At 35.6% G+C, this 23,606-nt stretch overlaps 1 protein-coding gene across 5 annotated transcripts in view; it reads left to right on the forward strand.

Annotated features, from left to right (window-relative positions):
• The window catches only part of PPP4R4 (protein phosphatase 4 regulatory subunit 4), a 72,490-nt gene that overhangs the window by 19,917 nt on the left and 28,967 nt on the right, over positions 1 to 23,606 (forward strand). For 4 of the 5 annotated variants that reach the window (XM_080396260.1, XM_080396261.1, XM_080396259.1 and 1 more), the window contains exons 3-8: positions 4,915 to 5,017; positions 13,130 to 13,277; positions 13,981 to 14,054; positions 16,219 to 16,325; positions 18,858 to 18,965; positions 23,203 to 23,324. In XM_080396260.1, coding sequence (XP_080252386.1) covers positions 4,915 to 5,017; positions 13,130 to 13,277; positions 13,981 to 14,054; positions 16,219 to 16,325; positions 18,858 to 18,965; positions 23,203 to 23,324 — 662 coding nt within the window. Of the gene's footprint in view, positions 1 to 4,914; positions 5,018 to 11,393; positions 11,475 to 13,129; positions 13,278 to 13,980; positions 14,055 to 16,218; positions 16,326 to 18,857; positions 18,966 to 23,202; positions 23,325 to 23,606 lie in introns of those variants that run through there. The other variant, XM_080396263.1, reaches the window with a different exon arrangement.

A 23,606-nucleotide genomic window follows, 5' to 3' on the forward strand; every position in this document is an offset into this window, starting at 1 on the left:
CCAAGCCAATGATCTCATTGCAAATGGCTAAGTTGGTTGGTCAGGTGTTCAGGTGTGATTTCCCCTTCACAAATCCAGGGTGCTACTCCCAGGGATTTTTTTGTGGTTGGTTTGTTTGTTTGTTTGTTTGGTCCTTCTTATGTTTGTAAATGGTTTCTAGGAGGATTTGCTCCAGTATCATGGCAGTCCCAAATAGTACGTAGACTTCATTTTATGAAGGTAGGAAAAACAAGTAAAACCCAATGCAGGGGCTGGAGGGAGAGGCTTAATGCTACGCTTGCACTTGAGAAGTAGCAGCTCTTTAACGAGCAGTGTATTTAGACCGGCTCTGGTACTGCTGGCTGGCAGCGAGCAGCTGCTGTTGCAGAGGCAATAAGCATTAGGACAAAGTGTTCAGGCGTGAGAGCTTCCCCCCCCCCCCCCCCCCCCCCCCCCCCCCGCCTGAGGATTCCCATCACTGTAAAGTCACTGGGATCTCCTGTAGGATGAACTCAGAAGATGAGTCCTGAAGTTTTATATTTAAATGATATTATCTATGTGGATTTTTGCTAGCACAAAAGAGGTTGAGCTAAATTGCTTCTAAGTATAGGGCTGTGTTGATTTCTTCTATAGTTAGCACTGTTAATAAAGGAGTACCTTCATTACATTGAGCTTACTGTGACTCTGAATAAAAGATTTAGCATTTATTTTAATATATTTATTAGTACAAAAATGTTTAAATCTGAGCATTTAGCAATAATTCACTATAATCCTGAAGTCTTTAATATTTAAAGAAAATCTATTGGTGCAGCTCCTTTGGTAGAAATAGAAGAAAAATCTTCTGCAGTTGGAAAATTACAGGCTGTGTAGGTGTTGAAATGCCTCCTGCTTCACATTCTTAATTGGCAGCAAGCCAGATACTAAGCATTTCTGCTTTAAAGGGAAATACTCCCCTTTTCTTTACATTTCCGATGGATAAAGGTTGCATTTTGGCTGCATTTTTTAGCAGTTAGGATTTCTTCCAACTTGATACAAAATGAATAAAATTTAAAATTAAATAGCTTCTCCAAGTTACCTTGACCTTTTCCATTATTGCTGAATATTACAAAGGTACGCAGCTTTTCCTTGCAAGTTGTATTGTAAGAAGTTGGGCCTTATGTATGCCATGACCCTTTTCCACTCTGGGAGCTCTATATTTGTCAGTTCTGCTTTAAAAGCTTTGTTGGAATTAGTATGTGATAGTCAGAGAAATCTGCCATAAACATGAAATACTTTAATATTCATGGTTTTAAGTTGGATAATAAAATGGTTTTGCATAATGCAAAAATATTGCAAGCTGTAAATAGATCAGCTATTAATCATTAACTTAAGTCTATTTTGAGTAGTTGACAGAATACTGTCCTTTTCACTGAGTTTAGATGTTATTTGGAGATGTGTGTTTATTGAAAGAGGTCATACATGTTTATGAAATAAGACTACAGGGAAGCAAATATTAAAATCAGTCTGAAAATCTGTACTTTTATCCATTCTTTCTGATTTTGAATGGCATTGAAAAGGGCTTTGGTGTAGCTTTGCTCTGTCAAAACTTGTCAATGTTCTTGTGTTTACAGACAACAGTTACAAATATAGAGGGGTATATATGGTAACTATCCAGAAAATTGATTCCTAATACTTTCTAAGAAAATTGTATCAGCTTAATTTTACATCTCTAGTAGTCTTAACAGAGGATTAAAAAGCTACAAAAATACTGATCCATTTTCTCAGTTAGAATATACACTGTAAAACCCCCAAATGTGCAATATTGGATTTGTAATTTTCTGTGTTCCTGAAGTAAGGTTTAAACCAAGAGAAAAAGATAACCCATATTCAAAAAAATACAGGAATTGGTGATTTTTTTTATGCTCTGTCAAGCCTTTTCCTCTTGACCTTGAAATAATGTATCTTAAATAATTTGTCTTGTTTTCAGCCTGTTGAGGGTTTTTTTATTAATATTTTTATTATTACATTGTGATATTGTTAATTTAATGTATTTTAGGGTTTTTTTACATCTGTGTTGAGCTCCATCCCCAGCTATAATTTTTGTTTGCTCTTTATTGCTGTAAATGTATAGGCACAATAAAAGTGAAGTCTCTGCTCTGGGAATGATTCCCAGATTTTGCTCAGCAGGTCAGAACGTTGCAGCCCTGATGTCAGCAATGTGTGAATACCCTCAGGACAGTATTCACAGCTTTCTACTCACTTGTTACTCATCTTAGTATTTATGATTGCTCTTCTCTTTGGTTTCTTATCTTTCTAATATTTAAGGTGTAGATGGTCCATTGGAAATAAGACAAAAATACTGATTCCTGGCATTTGTGGTGTGTAGCACCCATTTAAAACAGTTATTGCCATGACTAAGTGTGTGATGGATCCTTCTTGATTGCTCTGGAACTCAGGGAAGTAGGAATGTTTTATTTCGTCCCACATTAGTTAAGTGCTATAGTCATACAAGCATTTCTAAAGATGTTAATTCAAGTTCAGACTGGACATTAGGAAAAGGCTCTTCACAGAGAGGGGGGTTGGTCACTGGAAGAGGCCTCCCAGGGCACAGCACCAAGCCTGTCAGAGTTCAAGGAGTGTCTGGATGATGCTTTTAGTCATATGGTTTAGTTTTAGGTAGCCCTGCAAGGAGCAGGGAGTTGGACTTGATGATCCTTATGGGTCCCTTCCAACTTGAGATACTCTATGATTCTAATATATTACTACATGAGAAATCAATGGGACCACTTGCAATGGTGAAGCTAAGGATAAGCGTGAAGGCCAGTAGGACTAAGGCTTGTCAGGCGTTTCTGTGGGCAGGAGCCATCATTTACTTACGGTGCAGGTGCATGCAGGAGAACTAGTTCTTGTGTCTGCTTTTATAGCTGGTAGAGGGAAACGCAGTTCAGAAGCACTGTCCATCTCAGCTATTCAAGCTGAGATAAACTGCTTTTGATTGAGTCCTATTTCTCTCCATTGATTTTAAAGGAAAATTAGACACAGATACAAACAATCTAAGATCAGGTTCATTCTATTATATATGCTCTTGATACATGCTTTCAAATTACGGGAACTTTATGTTACTCTGTACAAAAAATGAGATGTATCTGCCATCGCAAGTTTGCCCCTTTCTGGGAGGGGAAGGTTTTGTTGGGGCAAAGGTTTTCCCATGTTAAGACCCCTGTACAGAGTGATAGTTTGTAGTTGATGAGTTAGGTAATTACACCTGTCTGCAGAATAGAAACCTAACAGAGATGTGAACTGGTGGGTGTGACTCTCCACCTTGCAAAGAGAATTTGGATTCCTGAATTCCTGCCTTCTAGCCTGTGCTTAATCTTCCAGAACATACTGCCTTCTAACATGGAAAATTATCTTTGCGGGGATAGTGAAGAATACTTTCTTTCAAAAATACACTGAAACAGTTTGCTAAACATGATTAAGTTAGTCTTGGTGATACCTAATTGTTGTTTGAATGTTTTTACTCAGAAATTATAGTGTGCAAAGAAAAAAATATCTCTGGTAGGATACTACAGTATTTCTGTTGGGATATTTTAGTCTCTGTTGATTTTCACCAAACCTTTTACTTTTGTTTCTTACTTTTTATACAAACATATCTTCATTTTAAAAAGCATATTTGTATGCATTTAACCAAATAGATCTAAATTGGCCTGCTTGACTGTATTTTTCATTTGTATAATTTCATTTGATCTTCTGAAAGACATGAATGCTGAGGATGGTGTAGAATATTAATGGAAAGTGTAAAGATCTTTTCAACTCTAAATGCTGCAGAAAGGCTTTACATCTTAACTGTGAATTCCCTAATATACTTCAGAGGCAGAACACAACTGGAAGGTGGTTGTGCAGATCTACAGTCCTGTGACCAATTTATGTACCTGGTTTCCTTCCTGAGCTCATATGTTTCACTAAGAAAACTTGGAATAATGACAGAATAAAAAGTGGTATATGGAAGTATTTAAAAGTAGTTTTACTATGATTTATCATGTGTATAATCATATCGTATGTTTCATTGCAATGTCACACGAAGAAAAATGCTTGCATGTGTGCAGTTGAGCATTGCATGCTTATTTAAAAAATAGCTTCTTAGCTGTTGGAACAAATCTGAATTTGTTTAGCACAATGATTTTATGCATTTAAACAGGAAAAAAGATGTATTGATGTTAAGTTTTATTTTTAATTTTGGCATCCAAACCCTTTCTATTTCTCATTCTGTTCTAGAAATTTATCCACTTGGGTAGTTTTTATTTTCATCTCATACCTTCATTGCTGCCTACTGTTTCCCTCCCATCCTGCTTTTTTTTTTTTTTTTTTTTTTTTTTTTTTCTCCCCACTTTCAATTGCAGGATACCACTGAGACAGACAGAATGAGGAGAAAGGTACAAGATCTGAAATCTAACCAAGTTATTGCATCCTTCTTTAATCATATTTGTCAATGTACATCTGATTATACATCTGGCTTTTTCCCTACAAAAAGGAAAAAATTGTAGACTTCTGTTAAAATGTTCTATGTTGATTGTAGTTTTCGTTTATGTCTTCTGTTTGTCCCCCTCCAATGCTTTATCACTTGTATTGTTATAATAGAAAAGCTTCCAAAAAACCACTGCCTTCATCATCCAGTTTGAAAAGATCTTTCAAGCATTTCATATTTTTTCCCAGTGCTACACTAAAAATTGAAACATTACATATGAGAAATGATACATAACAGCTTTTATGGTTGATATTTTTTAATGCTGTTTTCTACTACATATTACATTAAAAAAGTAATGCTTCTTTTGACTTACTATATGAATAACCTGGGTAGTGTGGGCTTGTTTGTTTGGTTGTGGTTTTTTTAAGTGAAAGCTGTGAACCTGTAACCATTGTAGAGACTAACATATTGTTTGTATATATTTTTGGAAGTTCTGGCCAGGATATCCAAGGAACAAGTGTGGTGGCAAATCTTCCGGTCCTGATGCGACAGAATCCTGCAGAAACACTTCGTCGGGTTTTACCAAAAATCAGAGTAAGTTGGTTGAAATGAGGTTTGACTGTATCTTTTTATGCCAGTACAAATATTTTAACAAAGGTAAAAAAAATCCCACTTTTATTGCAAACTCACTCTCTAGGAGAGGTATGTCCAGTAGATCTTCCATATTAATTCACTGGATTTACAAAGTATGTCAGGTATTGTATTTTTTGAAAAATGTTACCACAGGAAAAGAAAGCACAATTAGTACTATTTACATATTCTAAATATTTACCAGTGTTTTGACAGCTTTTTGAGAACTCTTTTTGAGAACCAGACTGTAATAACAGTTCATTTTGACATTCTCGATCTCCTTCCATCCAAACATTAAGATTTTCATTCTGCTACCCAGAAAAGTATACTTTGCTTTTAACTGTCTGAAGTTTCATGTGCTGCCCTCCCCATTTTTAGTAAGTCACTGCTAGCTGTGGTAGATGTATGCTGGCCATGTAATGTTATGCAGTTATTTCACATACACATATGTTTTATAAAGGATATTTGGGTTGTTTAACCTGGAGAAGGCTCCATGGAGACCTTATTAAGGCCTTTTGATACTTAAAGGGGGCTTATAAGAAAGATGGGGACAGACTTTTTAGTAAGGCTTGTAGTGACTGGAGAAGGGGCGATGGTTTTAAACTAAAGGTGGCCAGATTCAGATTAGACATAAGGAAGAAATTTTTTTATTATGACAATGGTGAAACACTGGCACAGGTTGCCCAGAGAGGTGGCAGCTGCCCCATCCCTAGAAGCATTTGGGCTCAGGTTGGATGGGGCTCTGAGCAACCTGATCTAGTTGAAGTTGTCCCTGCTTATTGCAGGGGCATTTGATTATATAACTGTTAAAGGTCTTTTCCAAGTCAAACTGTTCCGTGATTTTAAGGCAGATAAATAGCTCTATATTTCTGCTCTGCCCTGGCTATGACCTCTTGCCTAGAAGAAATGAAAAAGTGCATTTAATGTGTGGTTTAAAGCAGCTTTGGCTAAATAAGAACAAACTGCATCACAAACACAAATGCAGTCTAACTCTAAAGCAAAATAACTCTAAATAATTCTAGTAACTCTAGGTAAGGTTACAACAGGAATTAAGACTTTGGTTATGTTAGCCTGCCGGTTCAGAGTGGGTTTCAGTGATTTTAAATGCTACCAGCTGAGTGGAAAGATACACTGGGTTTGGATGTCAAAATATCTGAAGGCTTATTTTGGTAAGAGCAAATTTCTGAGTTTTGTTTTTCATTGGATCAGTGTATTGTCAGTCTTCTACTGATACTATTGACAATTTTTATGTGATGAAATCAAAGTTTTTATTTAGAACAGTCTCTGGCCTGCTCTCATGCAATTGATCACTTTGGTATAAACCTGGTTCCAATTTATACAAATTGTCAGCTAAAGGAACATTGTGTTCGTAGATGTTTGGCTGTGGTAACTGTTTGCATGTATGTGCTTTCTATGTGAAAAGACGTAAAAATCAGCAGGGTTTCTTGTAGAAATTTAATTTTCAAAGCATTGAGTTCTGTTCATAATGTTATGGACAGACTCAGTTGCCCCATGCCTTTTTAGAGTTACATTTGACATTTTCAGTGCTGTGATTCAGTCCTGATTTTATCAGGACACTTTGAAGAATTTAGGTTCCATTCCGTGCCGCCCCCCCCCCCCCCCCCCCCCAATTTAAAATTCTTTCCATTGTTAACACAGGTTGCCAACGGGAATGTTATTTTGTTGTTACAAACAACTAATGCTTAAGAAGAGTATTTAGATCACTCTAGAAATACAGAAAGAGTTTAACTAGTTACTGACTCAAACTAAATCTGATGATCTAAACTATATTGAACTGAAAGTTTCAGTTCTGTTAAGAATCTCCTCGGCTGCATTGTCCTATCTCAAGCACTTTGTGGATGAGGAGAAAGTCTTCTGTAGTAGCTGGTGTGAGTTTTCTTGCTATATCTGTGCCTGATTCTTGTTGCCAGTTCGTAAGAAACTATGTAATTATATTAGTAGCAGAGGTGAGATGGCTGAGTCACATGCTTATGTTACACGGTTTTCTGTCTACCAAGGAGATGATTACTAAATGGCAACATGTGCCTGTACAAAAACGATACATATTTGTTACAGTAAATTCTCATTTATATTTCATTGCTTTCTTTGCTGAAGTTTTGAAGAAATTAATTGCTTCTTTCATTGAAATGCTGCGTGGATATATATCTCTCAGCTTTTTTTTTCTTCTACTTTTAAGACAGCTACCTTAACATTATATTAATTCCAGTATAATAATTCCAGAAAAAATGTCATATTATGAAAAATTAGTTGGTGTATTTCTTACTGCTTGTGGAATTGGTCTTAAACTGAATCCTCCCTCTGTCTCCTAATCTTAAGAAAAAGGCTGCTCAAGGGACAACTCAGTATTTGTGAAAAACTAATTTAATGAGTTACATTCTGCTCATTTGTTATGGATTGGTTGACTGAAAGATGAGGAACAAATATGTACGTAGTTCTCAGCATGATTACTTAGCAAACATTTTTCTGTACATTATTAAAACACATTCCTTGCTGCATAGGAGTCTTAGGTTCTGTGTGGTAGGGGTACTCGGCAATATTCCATGCACTGATATGTGCTGATGGCCACCCAGCTGAAAAGCTGCTTTGCAGAAGAGGACCTGGGGGTCCTGGTGGACACTGAAGTGAACATGAACCATCAATGTGCCCCTGTGGCAAAGTATCCTGGGCTGCTCTGGACAAAACGTTGACAGCACTTTGAGGAAGGTGATTCTTCCCCTCTACTCCATCTTCTACTCTACTACACCTGGAGCATTGTGTCCAGTTCTGGGTTCCCTGGTACAAGAGAGCCATGGACATACTGAAGAGAGTGCAATGAAGGGCCGTGAAGAGGTTTAAAGAACTGGAGCATCTCTTCTATGAGGAAAAGCTGAGAGGGCTGAGACTGTTCAACCTGCGGAAGAGAATGCTTGGAAGAGGATCTTACCAATGTGTATAAATACCTGAAGGGAGGATGCTCAGAGGACAGAGCCAGGCTCTTTTCAGTGGTACCCAGTGACAGAGCAACAAGCAGTGGGCACAAACTGAAACATAGGTTCCCTCTGAACATCAGGAAACACATTTTCACTGTGAGGGTGACCAAGAACTGGCACAGGTTGCTCAGAGAGTTTGGTGTCTCTCTCCTTGGAGGTATTCAGAAGCTGTCAGGACATGTTCTGGCTCTAGGTGGCCCTGCTTGAGCAAGGGGATTGGGCAAACTGACCTCCAGAGGACCCTTCCAGCCTCAACCGTTCTGTGATTCTGTGAATATCAGACATCACCTTTCAACCTTATATCATCTCCTGAAACTTTTGTGATCCCAGGATACTCCTTAAGATGAGCTGTTCCAACTTTTGTCTGAGTATTTGAATTCAGCAAATGGCCGAGAAACAGCAGTCTTCAGAACCGAGGATTAGTGTAGACTGTTTAAAAAACATTAAAGTACTTCTGGTTATCATGGTCTGTGTTATAAGTTGCAGGTCAATAGGGGTTTTGTTTAAATATATATGTGTGTGTGTGTATAAAAAATGCTTTGCAAAAAAGAATGACTTGAAGTTGCAAAGTAATTGAAAACCCTTTAACTTACACCAAGTTTCTGGAGTTACTGCCACGTGTTATTCTGATATCTATAATGCATTCTTTCCTAAACCAACCTACTGGCTTAAAAAAAAAGTTGCTTTCTCGTTGTTTTTTTATTTATTTCCTGTTTAACATAATGACTCCATTTTTGTCTCTGGTGTTTCTGCTTTGAGAGCAGAGTCCTTCCTCAAATGAAGGAATAATAAGAAATGCTGGGGTTTTCTTTACCCTTATTTGTCAGGATATGGAGAAATTTTTGCCTTTGCCTGTGTTTAATAGGATGTCTAATATGGGAATACAGTTTTTGATTCTAGTCTTAGTTTTTTTTATATAGGGATGGAGAAAAATATCTAAAAGGATGATGACTATTGTGATCAGGGCCTAGGGCCTGGAAAATATTTGTACGGTGGGAGCTGGAGCTCAGTGTGTTTAGATCAGGCAGTACTTAATTACTTTGTAAAAGTATCTTCCTGCATAATATTAAATAGGACATGTATATGAAGAAGGAAGAGTTAGGAACTGAAGATAGAAATATTAGACATGAAGCAGACAATAATAAATCTCTTCAATCTTTGAGCAAATAACTGAGAAAAGTAGTGTATTTTTCAACTTGCAATGGAATTTAAATCTAAACTGATTGCTTTCCTAGATGATAAATTAAATGAAACTTAAGTTAATGGGCTCAAGGCAGAGGTAAGAGAGTGAAATATAATGAAGTCAGTCTAAATCTAAGTCTTCTTTTCAGATTTAAGCTTTATAAATTGAAACTTTCTGGAATGTATAGGAGTTAAATTTCTTTCTGTGGCTATACTCTTATGAAGCAGGTTCTTCAATGGTGCTCTGTTATCTAATATTTATTTAATCTGTAATAGAAGAACAGTTCTGTTCTGCCCATGTTCACTGCACTTTTAACTGCAAAAGAGTATCTGGCATCATTAACCGCTTGACCTGTTTTTTTCTTATCCTTGTTTTTATTGGACGAATAGTTCAGACCATTAACTGGAAACTGTTATAGTCTATAAAGGCATAATTGAACTCAACTGCGACTGGAGTCTTGCAGATGTAGTCTGGCATTGCAGAGAAATAAGCTGACTTAAATTGCTAGCCTTGGTTTCACTTCTGTAGATTGGGAAAAATCATTTGTGAATTCAAATTTGCACATGAAAAACAAGTTGTATAGTAGTTTCAGGGTGCTATTTATTTAAAAGTATTGTCACCATATAACTGGATAGGGAAACTAGCCTAGCATACTTGCAGGAAACGCAAAGCAAATGTAAATACTGTTTTGGTTACAGCTGAGGATAAAACAGATACAGGAACGAATAAATGAAAGGAATATTCTGGCTGGATACATTACAAATTTTTATTTCACTTGCCAGAAATTGGTAAGTCTGGTTACTTTTATAAATAAATGTAGAAAATGATATATGCAAATTGCTTATAGTTCCTTAAAACCTAATTAAATTAAAATTATATCAAAGACCCTTTATGTGTTTAACATAAGGGTTTAGGACTGAGTTGAATGAAATCAAAAATACAATGCATCAATAAATATGCCAGATCTAAGTAATGATTAAATTGGGTGTCAGTATTTTGGTTATGCTAATAAAATAAATATGTTGTATATCATTTAGATGTTAACATAGGAATGAGATTATGAAATAATTTTAAATTCTACATTTAAAAATAAGTGACATCCTTGTATGGGTTCTTTTGCATAGAGATCCCCACTCTGGATTTCTGCATGCAACTCCTCATGAACCTTGGAAGTCATTGAAATGCAGGTTTAGGGAACACTTAGACATTCTTATTGGCATTTCTTGTTGTGCCACCAAGTGGCTTTTTTCAAACAATGTTAGTAGTATTTTCCGTGTTTTCCATCCTTGGGCACTGCCACCAGAAGTACTGGAGGGAGGTTGCAAGTGTCTATCTGATTGACTAATAAAGAGATTTTTCCAAATGCTGTGGTTGCAGAAAAATACGGCTATTCCTGTTGAGGTGTATACATCAAGCCTCATTTAGTGCTGCCTGATAAGTTCTAAACTAATTTTCGCAGTTACTTATTTTTCTGATCAGTCTCCCCTTGAAAGCTTTTCTTTTTCCCTAGTTGATTTTATAGTTTAAGAGGAGGTGGGGTAATTTTCATCCTCTCTTATACCAAACATTGATTTTAAGGTCCATCCTTATTGTACCTTTGAGCTTCTGTAATCTCCATTATTTCTGTGTCTTTCTAGTCCTACATCAAGATTTCTGTCATGTCAACACAGTTCCTAAAACAATTGACTATGTTTCTGCTTGCAGCATTCTTTCAAGAGAATTCTATCGCTGCAGGACATAAAGTGCATTAAAATAGAAGTAAATTTTCTGTTTTTCAATTAATGGAATAAGCCAGGCTTTCTAAATTTTGCAGGTTTTGATGCCTGAGTTTAATCTGTAGACATTAGGATAGTTCAAGAACATGCCAATACACTTAAATTCCATTAAATACGCTTGTCTGAGATAAAGAGGAGAAGCTTTTTTCCTCCAGAATAAGAATCTGTGGAGGGTCCATGTATAGAAAAATACATTACTTCCTAAATAAATTTACTTCAAATAAGTTTAAGTCCCTCAACTTGAGTTCAGTGAAACTGGAATGAGGGGATCCATATATTTTTGTATGTGGAAACATCAATGAGTTTCTGAGTGCAAACGTCAATGCAGGCAGGTGTGTAAGCAATCTAGAAATTTACATTTCAATGTCTCCCGAGGTCCATGAGGAGGCACATCCAGAGAATGTGTTCTCACACATGATTATCCAGAGTTGTGTGGATCTGTGGAGGAGACTATTTGGAAACTTTATTTGATGGTAAGTAACCCTGTTTGCATAGCATACAAAGTGAATACGTACATAGAATTGAATTCAGCTCCATTATGTTCTGGTCTGCAGTGGTGTCTTAACATCTACAGTAGGTAGATAGTTCTTTTGATTATTTTGGAGATGTTCTTTTGAGCAAGTGTAAGCCAAAATCCAGAATAATATGCACATTGAAATTACAAAACTGGTAGGTGTCCTTATTCTTGGCTGTGGCTGTTGTAATAACAATGGAGGAACAAGGACAGAGGCAGGCTGTGGAGATAACAAAAGCAGTTTCCATGGCTATTGAATGCAAATGTTTTAGCACACTTTGATTAGTAAGCTGTGCAATGCTGGTTTGTTTTTTGTCGGTTTTTTTTAGGTTTTTTTTTTTTTCTTCATTTGGGGAGCAGGGGCACGGAGAATGCTTTTACAAATATATACAGCTGTAAACTGAGGCAGCTGTTGAGAGATAAGCAGTGGTTCTCTTTGAAACCAGATAAAATACGATTATACATTTGCACACACAAGCTGGTTTACATCTGTGCAATGAAAACTTCTTGTTGTTTTACTTTGAAGTAAGCAATGTCTGCTAAATAATTTCTCAGATGTTCTCTACAAACTGTATTTTCTCAGCAAAATACCTCTGCTATGTAATACTCAGGTGCACAATGGATATTTTCTTAATCTGGTCTAGGTTGATTTTTTAAAAAATTAAATATAGCTTATCCTTGATTTTTGATATGTGATCTGCGGAAAAAAACTGTTCATCTCAAGCACTTAAAAAAAGAAAACCACATATATAAAGTGTTAAATGGGAAGTATGTGCTTTAAACTCTTACTGGGTTTGGATAAAATAAGTGTAATGCTTTAGTGGTAGAATAATGCACTTTATTTTCTCGTGAGATAGAGAGAGACGTTTAGAGAAGTAAACAAATGAGATGTTCATCTAGCTGATGTACATACTTACAATGCTATGTCATAGATTGCATCCTGCAAGGTCTTTGGTGTGTGCATAAATCTGAAGTATAAATTGCCTTTTTTCTTTCATTCAAAAAATGTAGTAATATTTCATTCCCATGTTATCTTTGTTTAACTTTTGAACTGATGCTTTGAAAGATAGTCTACTTACTTACATTCTTATAGGTTAAAGCTAAGTACTGGTAAATGCTGAGTTACTTTAAATATTTTAGCACATCTTGCTTTATTTTTAAGGGGCTTTTTATATATATACAAACATTTTCATTTGTGTTCCACATCGGTTGGCAAGGGACAAAATTTGAATTGCCTTCTTCTACTTTAGTATCTCTCACTGGCTGAATGAAATATTTAATTTAATTCATGCGCATAAACAGCAGAAGTGCAGTTGTTGGCTGGTCTTTTTTTACCTCTCATTTTTTAAAGTAGAACAATTCAGACATGTGCATTGATAAAAATGAAAGTCACAAAAAATATTATAATTAGCTTTATTTTTCTTAAAAGGTTCATGCTATAATATAAGAGATTTGAATATCTCCAAGTAATTGCAGTTAAGAGAAAATAATTATACAGCCAATTTCGTAGTTTACCCAGGTTGTTTCATATCCACCCTTAGAAGTGAATGTAAAAATTTGAATGTTCTTTCAGTGCACTTCTGCACTAAATTGATATAATTTGTAATTATACAGGAGGTGCTGCATGTTGCAGGAGTGGAAATGCAGTTAACAGCTGCTGTTTCATTTTTGACTGTTCTGCAAGAGGAGTCTGTGTCCATTCATACATACTCCCACTCCTTCCTACACATCATTCTCCAGAACCTGGAACACAGAGATGCAGGTCGGGGCTCTAAAACTGTATTGATGACTGATTACTGCTATATATTTTGTCTCCTTAGTGACCGTACAATAATACTGTGTAAAGCAGCGAGTGCAGTTGTGTGACTTTGTACCTAGACCTGCATGAATGAAAAGATTTTTGTATGCTGAGCACTTACAGACTAATATTTAAATGTAATTCTGATTGAAGCTAACAAAACCACTGTGTCTGAAGGACTAAATCCCAAAGTTGTTACCGAGTCTGAGCTTCTACTGAAGTACTGGAATTTTTTGGCTGAGAAAATGGAGGGAGGATGGTTGATAATTAGTTTTTCTTGACTACTTTGAGGCTATTTTTAGGATGCAAGGAAAAAAAAGTGGCCTTTTGTAAAACTGGAAAGTTTCAGTGGGCATAAGAAAAGAATATGCTTTGGGGGGCATAAGAAAACATGCTTCTAAATGAGGGAGATAATCTTTTCAAAACAAACAGGATCATTATTATTTTTGTACAGGATCAGAAAAGGTAAAAGCATCAGGGACAGAATTTGCTTCTCACCTATCCTACTTCTTAGTCTGAAGTCTTGAATGTTAGTCTAGTGGCTTTTAGATATATAGCTCCTTGAAGAGGTGTGTGTAAAAATTGAGAACTAATTTTGTAAAACTGATGTGTGTTTTATTATACTTGTTATCTGTAGAACAACATACAACCCATTTCTTTCTAACAGGTGTCAGCAATGCATGGCTAGAAACTCTTCTTGCTGTAATAGAAGCTTTACCAAAAGAGACTATCAGACATGAGGTAATAATATTCTCCCACATACGCTAACAAGTTAATAATATGTTGTAAGATTGTTTTTCCCTGCAAGTTTCATTCACTTCAGTAAGATTTGTGGCAGTTCCATGCCTGTGAAAACAGTAGTGCTTGTGGAACATACTGTAAGAGAGGAATGTGCTAAAAGGTGAGACAGGAAGGTGACCTTAACAAATTTTGGTGTTCTTTGGCAGATAAAGACTGTTTACTGTAACACTTCCACCACACTTAGTATCCTCAGTAAAAGGTTTTTATGTATCCTGTTTTGGTTTACAGTATAGTATCTCTTTCTGTGTCTTCATGAAGAAACTACATTTTCTTTGCTACCGGACTAAAATTCTGATTTCTACTAAGTGGGATCAAATACTAGACATCCATTTCATTGTGTATTTCAGTTGTTCTTGATGTACAAAACCCCAAATGCTCTGCAAAGACTTAATTTTTCACTGTGTAGCTCAAGAAAGAGGAAGGAAGTCTGTCACTAAGTCATAAAGTCACTCCTTTTTACTCAGCTAATTTATTCAGTTTTAAGTATTCATATTTCATTATTAAGTTTAAAAGCTTTGCAACAGGCATATTTTATTGTTTTTATAATTTATAACAATATGGAGATTTAAATATATGATTGATTGTGTAGTATAAAAGTACCTATTAAAATAGGGGGTAATTAAAATCCAACACTGTTTAAAAAATAAATTTCTAAAAGGTGAAAAGTTTGGTTGGGAAAAAAAAAAAAAAAGATAAATTATTCTAGTCACCTCCAAAATCCATTTGTAATGTAATTTTAAAGATGCTGTTTAAGCAAGATGGGTTTTCTCTCCTGGTTTGCCTCTAGGAACACATTTGTAAGTTTCCACCAGAATTTGCTTTGGGAAGATCACAACTGATAAAGCAGTGTTGATTCAGCAGCTGTACAGACACCTGAATTTGAAAAGGGGCCTTTTATGTTACTTGAAAGATGCTTGTATCAGAAAACTGAGACTATTCTAGTTGTTAATTTTTTTTGTAAGTAAAAACCGTAAAACAATCGTAGGTGCTGAGGATGTGAGGCAAGGTGTGTGCTTCAGACCTAAGGTCAACCTAACTCAGTGTCCTGTCTCTGGCAATGGTCACTTCATGGGAGAGACTGTGTCTAGCTCAGTAACTGGAGTATTACTGGACATGGTGTGTTTGCTGTCGTAGTTCAAAGACCAAATAAGTAACATGCAGTGTTGTACATAACTAATGATATGCTTATTTATCCAGTATTGTAGTTAGAAACTTACCTTATATACTAATTTTAGTCTAAGTGATCTGTTTGACCTTACAGCTCTCAGATTCTCTCACCTCAAAATTTCAGCTGGTAAAAGGAGGAGAAAAATGCTTTTAGAATACTTTCCTGAGCTTTACCCTTATTACCCTTTCATAGAGCTCTGCAAGACAGATTGGGTGAGGAACTGTGGCAGACTACAGGAGATAACTCTGTAATGTTCCTTTTGGCCTGGCACCTGGATTTCTGTGATTATTTCTGGGCAAAACTAATAGATCTAAATATGGTGCTCTACGGGCCTTTGTTTCTGGCACCATAGTGGTGATTCAAGAAATGAAAGCAGAGCTACAATAAAGATGCAGGTTTTCTGCATCTGTACAGAAATGAAACCTCTTCCCTATAGATCCCCACAGTATGCGTAAGCAGGAGGGATCATTGGCTCAGCGCTTTATGTTAAGTGGTGTTTCCTGGGAAAACTTATGAAAAAGAACCTTAGAGAGGCTTCCTTTTTCTTTTTCTTGTTCAGGAACATGTTTAACAACTTTTGTGAAAATTAGCAGCTAACAGCTATAAATATTCATATACAACTTAGTCCTAAAATTAAGACGCAAGTAGACAGATGTAAAACTGGGTCTGTGATGTGAATCATAAACTGTTATTTGGGCCAAGATATGGTTTTAATATACTATAATTAGCACTGAATATTAAAGACAGGTTTCCAACAGAGTATTAATTTACACAGCCACTATTACTGTTAGTATTGAGCAATTCCATGAAAGGAGTAGATGACATTTGGGATATGCTTTTTTGGATTGTTTTTTTTAAGAGGAGGAATACATTATTTACTGCTCACATCTCTTTTTTTTTTTTTTTTTTTCTGTTTTCTTTTTTTCTTTCATATAGATCCTGAATCCACTTGTTTCCAAAGCACAGCTTTCTCAAACGCTTCAGTCCCGCTTAGTTAGTTGTAAAATCATGGGAAAATTAGCTAACAAATTTGAAGCTCATATGTAAGTAGACTGTACCTGTATTTTCAGTCCAGAGTATATGCCAGAATTTCTTTGTTAGTGGACAAAAATTACTACAAGAAAAGTAGACTTTATTGCAAAAATTAAATGCTTTCTTTTTACAGGTCCCTTTATCTAGATATTAATTAATTTTAAAAAAGTGTTCATTATGTAACTAGCATATTCAGACTTGATGATGTTCATCTGTTTACACCTTCAGTTTGTATGTTCTTCCACAGGTTCTAATGGGTACCATTTTCATGCCATTCTTCCATATTATTTTTCTCACCAGGAAATAAGCCAAACTGTGGATTTCTCTGCAATTTAGAGACAAATTCCAACTTCATCACCTTAGAGTTTCTTGCCATAAAGAAAAGAATTCTTGTTCCTAACTTTTTGTCTAACCGAATTTGACTTGTATATACATTTTTTTGTCAACCCGGATTATATGTAGATGTATCAGGAGCCACCGTTGTTGCCTGATATTATCCCAGCTCTTAGATTCAGTGTCTGTGGGTTTTGGACAGTGTTGCAGAAAAGGGAAACAATGATAAAAATAAATCTGAATAACATCTGCCCAAAGCAGTTGGTATGGAGCATTCTTTGAACAGTTTATCCATTCTTATGATAGCAGGACCATTTCACAACATGGGTTTCCTATCCAGGCAATTGTCCATGTGACTTTTACATTACAAAAAGAATACTCTGGGGGCAACCAAATGCACAGAAAACATGTCTAGCTGAGGAAGTCAGCTCCAATAATGATTTTGATCTGCCCCAGAATGCAAGAATTCAGCATAAGATAGAAAGATAAAAAGCAGGATCGTATGACAAGACATTTGCAGTTTCATTACATTTAAATTAAATTTTGATCTTTAAATTATGGTTTTTTCTTCTGTAAAAAGTAACTAGAAGCAACCAAAAGGAAGCCATCTACATCTTTATTTGCTATGTAGACTGCACTTGTCAGGCATGCAAAAGTCAATAAGCATGGTAAAGTAGTATTTTCTGAGAATGTTACTGAAGCCTTCAAATCTTTATCTTCAAAATTTATAGAATTCTGGCAGAATCACAGTGGCTTTTATTTATTTGATGTTACATTCTTATGAAAATAAAGTGAAAAATTGGAATCTTAAAACAAATTATGGTAGTATTAGTCATTAATAAGTTCAAATAACCATACCCTCTTTCACTACGTTATTTAATATGATTTCTTACTAAATAGGAAACCCCTCATTTCAGGGAACAGACAGTAGCACCATTTCTGCACGAAGCTACATGTTAAGAAGTGGGTGAGAATTTTCTGAAACATACTGCTCCTGTGGTAGAGGGCTCTGCGTGCAGTTCAGAGGGCTGAAAAGAGACCTGGATCCACAGGTTTAGAATGTGGCAGGCTAAGATTCGTGACACCCTTTCATGCCCCCTGCAAGTGGGGTCTTGGTGTAGGCTCAGGAGACGTGTCTGCCCTTAGGAGCAGGCAATATATAAGCATATCTTCACATTCTTCTTCAGAAAGGCACCATTTTTCCTCATAAAATTTATACTATAATTAAAAACCTTTTTTTTTTTTCCGTATTTCACAGGACTCCCAGGTTATTTTATAGAGTATTGAAAAAGTCCTGACCTTGGAATAGAACATGAGTTTTTCTACCCTCTGTTCCAATAGCTAGTTAAAAACAAGGCTTTCTTGGAAGTAGTCCCCATTTCAAAGTATTCTAAAATGCCAGACTCCCAAGACTTTGTACAATTTCTGTAACTTGAGGCCAAATGTTACTGTAAGAAGGAAATTAATTTTCACTAGGATGAGTGGAGGCTGTGCAAGCTGGCTTGAAAATTTGCTTGTCTGTGGCTTCATATTATTTCTCTTGAGTTTTGCAACAACATAAGGATTTGGATAGAGATATTTTATGAACACTCATGACAGCATCTTGGGCAGTGAAAGGAAACACAATGGCTGGTTCTGCCAATTTGTAGTATGTGTTTTTACTTAAATACAAAATAACTGTTTTGAATTCTATCTGCCATTGATTTAACGTGAATGCTTGGAACTGCTTGCATAAAAGCATTGCAGTACTAAAGGTTTTAATTTTAAATTAATTTTCTGCTTCCTAAATGTCTCTTTGGTGCCACACACACACCAAAGATGAGGTATTAGAGACAATTAATTGGGATTTGGATTCCATTTATAGAATTCTTTGTATTCTTACAGTGCCTGTTCAAAAATTCTACTGAAGATTGTTATTAAATGAGGACAGCATCTCTAAGCCTACCTTCTATTTTTGTAACTAAAAAAAAAGATGAAATATGAGCAAATTATAATGACTGTAAATAATCCTTTTTCTGCTTCTTTATGGCACATATTTGTCCGATGTACAGTATTCTTTTATAAGTGCACATTTTCAGAAAATTTGCCATGTATGATAAATTAGTTTTAAAAAAATGCCATTATAAGTAATATATAGGTAAATTTTGAGTATGACAGTGGATTTTATATATTCTTGTTCTGTATATTAATAAAAGTATTCACATTCTCAGTATTAAAAGAGAGATTCTTCCATTGGTAAAATCACTGTGCCAGGATGTGGAGTATGAAGTGAGAATTTGCATGTGTCGGCAACTAGAACATATAGCTCAAGGAATAGGGTGAGTACAATTTACATAATGGCTTCTCAACACAAAATCTTTCTCTAAAATATTTAATGGTAACCTAAAAGCTACTTTTAAGATCTCTAGCTTAATTCATGTGTACTCAATGATGAATCTGGAGCGTACAGATATGTTCTTAGGAATTGGCTGTTGGCATCTGGCTCTTTTTCCTTTTTCAGATTTTTGTTCCTCTCTGATAGTAAAACTGCTGAACCATACATTTTTTTGTAAATAATGAGTTCATTTATAGCATCTTGAAATCATTTCAATTATCCATTGATGTTATTAGGCTTATTTAAAAAGTGGAAGAGGATTATGGCAAGTTTGAGCAGTTTCTAATCAATTACTTCGCAGTTTTTTGCAAAAAGATGCTAAAAGTGTTTTGTAAGCAAATTTCAGTTCAGTATCAACTTTTACTCTAAGCTTGAAGACCTTCAAGATTGCACACAATAGGAGTAGAAAAAAACTGGAACTTCTATTTTGCTAAAAAGAACATGTTAACTGCCCATACAGGATTGGTCTCTGAGTGAAATAATATTTTAAAATTTTAGGTCTGTTCACCTGTTACTGTGTCAGGAAGAGAAAACAAAAGCAGTAACAGCTCTTAGAGACCTGAAGAAATTATCAAGTGAGGTTCCCTGCCCTGGTTTATGCAGATGGGATAGATTAGATCTTAAGAGCCGCTCTGGCCTTTAAAATTCTGAATTTATGAGCAAATTCAAGGATGAGGCTGAAACTGAGATGTAATTTGAAAGCTATGGTAAATCCGCACTTCAGTGTGGCTGTGGAATGAGTTTGTGTGTGTGTGTGTGTGGTGTTTGTTTTTTTGATTTTTTAAATGGAGAATTATGTTGTGGCTCAGATTCTGAGTTATTTAAAAAACAAACAAAAACAAAACACCAAAAATTCCTGAAACAATGCAATTTACCTCTCAGCCATGGAATACTGGGAAAGTGTATGTTCAGGCAGTGTTTTAGCTTACTCTATTATAGGGAATGAATATTCACAACAAGAACTAAGCATTACTGCCATGTGCTTAATTTAACTTTGTTTTGGTAAGGTCATGTAGGATAGTAGTTTATAGATGCCTAGATAAACTTGTCTTTATTGTGTACAAAATAATTTTATATATATGTGCTTTAGGCAGCTCTTCTGCAAGGTACTTGTCCTGCAAAAGTTCAGAGAATGTGAATAATGTGAAAACACAATATTATTTATCTCACTAAATAATTTATTTGTCTTTATACTTACTGTCTTTGATAACAAAACATAATTAACACAGTAAATAATTTTCACATTTTCCATCTTGAATGGCTTTGGATTTAAAAGAACTTGTGATTACAGAAAAGAAAAGGAGTAGTTGTCAGTATTGTTGATATTTGTAAAACTGAAAATTTAAGACATGTTTTGCCAAACTGAATTACTGAATAATCTGAGCTTGTGTTTATTTTTACTGTATGCGTGTATCTCATATATATCTTTATGTATCTTGAAACTGGATTCTATTTCATGGAGATTAAAGATGAGTGAAAGAGGGGATTCTGTTTGTCTTCAGAGAGTGACCAGGGTGGTTTGGGTTTTTTTTTCATATATACTGAGTTTTGAAGGGAGGGACAGTTCTAACTGTCATACTATTTTGAAGTTTTTTGATGCCACCAAAATGGAAATCCACAAAAATGCATTTCCAAAGCATCTGTGTTTTTTTTATTTTTATTTTTTTTTGCTTCCTGATTGATTTCAGAATGTAGTCCTATCCTTTGCTCCCCTGACCCTTCATAGGCCTTGCGTTCTTGTCTGTCTCAATCACCTTCCTTCCTCTCTCCTCACTGGTTATTGATCAATTCCATGAGATATTTTTTTTTTGGTGTGTTATTTGAGATACTGTGTGCATTTCCATGGATTCCTCTAACCTTCTCAATTAACCTCTGCTATAGTCAAGAGCTGAGAAGCAATCATATTAATTTGGCTTCGAAAATGATTTGTGACACAGAATACAGAAAAGTATTTTTTAAAATAATGTAAGTAGGTTATTCTGAGTAAAATAAATTATCTAGGATATACATATAGTTAAAGAATACTTCTTTCAGATATAACTGGAAACATTTTTTATGTTTTAAAAATGTACAGCTGCCTAGATTGTCTTGCTCTGTGGCTCAGTCTGTTGAGAATCAAAAAGTGGGTTTAGTGGTAGCTTTTAGGAGCACTGTGAATCGTGTGAATCTGCTTTCAGCAGTTTTGTTTGTTAACAAAATTGACTTTATTATAGGTGGGAGCTGCAAGTCTTGAAAGAAGATAGGTGTTACACAGTGGCAAATGATAGCACTGCTGATGATTTAGCCAGCCTTAGAGTACTGGTTTAATAGAGCTAAATATGTAGTTATCACTTAGTGGTCCATTGTATATATTTTTCTTTCTTTCCTCCCCAGTGTTGATTTTTAGCATTTATGTATCCATATACACTACTTTCACAGGTTTTTGTCTAGTCCCTTCCCAATGATTTAGATGCTTTAATCTCGTAACAAATGGTGAACTATCGGTATTTTTGGTGTGTGAACTGTATTGAGGATGAGTAGGCAGTAGGAAAATAAAGACAATTAAATAAACAGAAAGAAGCACATTATTAGGTAAATGCTGAAAGCATAATGTGACAACAGTCCCAATGCTTATTTTTACTATTTAGTGGTGTTACCACTAAATGATATCATGACATTTTCAAATAACTTTATATAAATGATTAATCATCTTTTTGTTAAGCTACATCTTAATCTGTTGGTAATAATAATAAACTCTGTAAGCTGCAAATCACTTAGCTGATTATAAACATTTGAAAGTGTTATTGTTCGTAATTGACTTACAAAAGGGACAGCTGCTAGTTGTTTAGCCTGATTGGAAGAAGTATTTTGGGGCATTTTCAGTAAAAATCTGTCATCCTTCCTGGAGGTTGTGATCAGGCCTGTATTAAAACTGTGATTGAAATGACAGAATTTAAACTCTTCGTGCACAGTTGCTCAGTGTCAAACATAGGTGTGAATTCGTCATCTTATTTAATGCTCACATAGTGTAATTTTATCAGTCTTTCGCTGCAGTTTTATGTTTTGGGCAGTATAAACACTGAGGGCTGGATCTCTGGTTATTACAAACTTTTGAGGTCCCATCCTTGAAATGTGGTGCTCACAAAAGCTTTCAGGAAGTGACAGGGAGGCAGTACATGAGAACAGGGCAAAATGGGCTTCTTAGCTCAAATGGAGGCAAATTCAAACACTAGAAACTTGCCTACTATAAATATAAAATGAGCGTAACAGAAAAAAAACAAAAGAAAAAAAGAAGTACCGAGTATGTCTTCCCTGTTCTTGTTGATAGTAGGGCTGCAGGAAAGCTCCTTCTAATCCCTTAAAGCAATCAGGAATCAGTTATACACTGGGGCATGGGAAATTATGCTGACTGGTTTCTTCTACAGAAGCTGTACTTTTGCTCCAAGAAGTGAATTTCTTTTCATCTGACTTGTGCCAGTCACCTTACTGCGCAAATGTTTGTGTCCAAGAGTATTTAACTCTTCCTTATTCACCTCTCTGATTAAACTCCAATTTCAAAGTCAGTCCCTAATAAATAGTGATCGGCTGCCGATGTTTGAGTGGTGAGGACCATCACACACGCAGACACTGCTAGTAATTACCAAGGCAAAAAGAGAAGCAGAACCTGTTCCTTACTACTTTAAAACAAGCCTAAAAGCTAGTGTTTGGACTAATTAGGAAACCGTGTTTTCTCTGAGCAGTAGTTGCTTTCCCTCTGTAAATAAGGAACATCTTTGGAGTGTAAGATCTCCAGACACTTCAGCATGACTCACGTTTAATCATTTTGGCTGTGGAGCATTGCATTGAGCAGTTTCTACATGTTTGATCAGAAGAGTTTTCTTAGTGACACAGGGAAGTAGCTGACTCCTTTGTGTTTTTTCAGACTGCATTGTCTCTGGTTTATTTCAAGCTCATTTCAATGCCTTTTTGGGGATAAAGTTTCACATTTTAAACTTGCATGTTTCTTTGGCTGACAAAAAATAAAGTCCTCTGATTGCCTGGAAGTTTTTATTTTATTTTCATTTTCTTACAACTTTGTCGATTTTTCATTCTTAGCCACCCGAAGAATATCTAAATGAATGTTTCAAGGAATAATTCTGTTTTGCTGGAGCAATACTTTTTTCATTACATATTTTCTCTTGACTGCTTGACTCGCTTTGCAGGACAGAACTAACAAAAACTGTGGTGCTTCCTGAATTAGTAGAACTGGCAAGAGATGAGGGCAGCAGTGTACGCCTTGCAGCTTTTGAGACGTTAGTGAATCTGCTTGATATGTTTGATGCAGGTAAGCATTTAATTTAGGCTTACTAGCCCAGTTCTTAATGCTTTAATGGATCTTATAAATGTATTTAAATGCTTTTTGTTCTGTTTGCGTTCTTCAGACATTTCTGTTTTTATTTTGTTTATTGTTTTATCCTTTATATATTTCATGACTTGCAGTGCTTTATAGCACTTTTAAGGAAGGTGAACCAGTTGTCCCTAAAATCAGTTATCTTACTCCAAGTTTCTAATGTAATAAGGTTAAATGGAATGAGTAAAAGTACTGTATAAATGACGGGAATATTGG

Source organism: Falco punctatus (genome assembly GCF_963210335.1).
Source record: "Falco punctatus genome assembly, chromosome: 7".
Lineage (NCBI taxonomy): Eukaryota > Metazoa > Chordata > Aves > Falconiformes > Falconidae > Falco > Falco punctatus.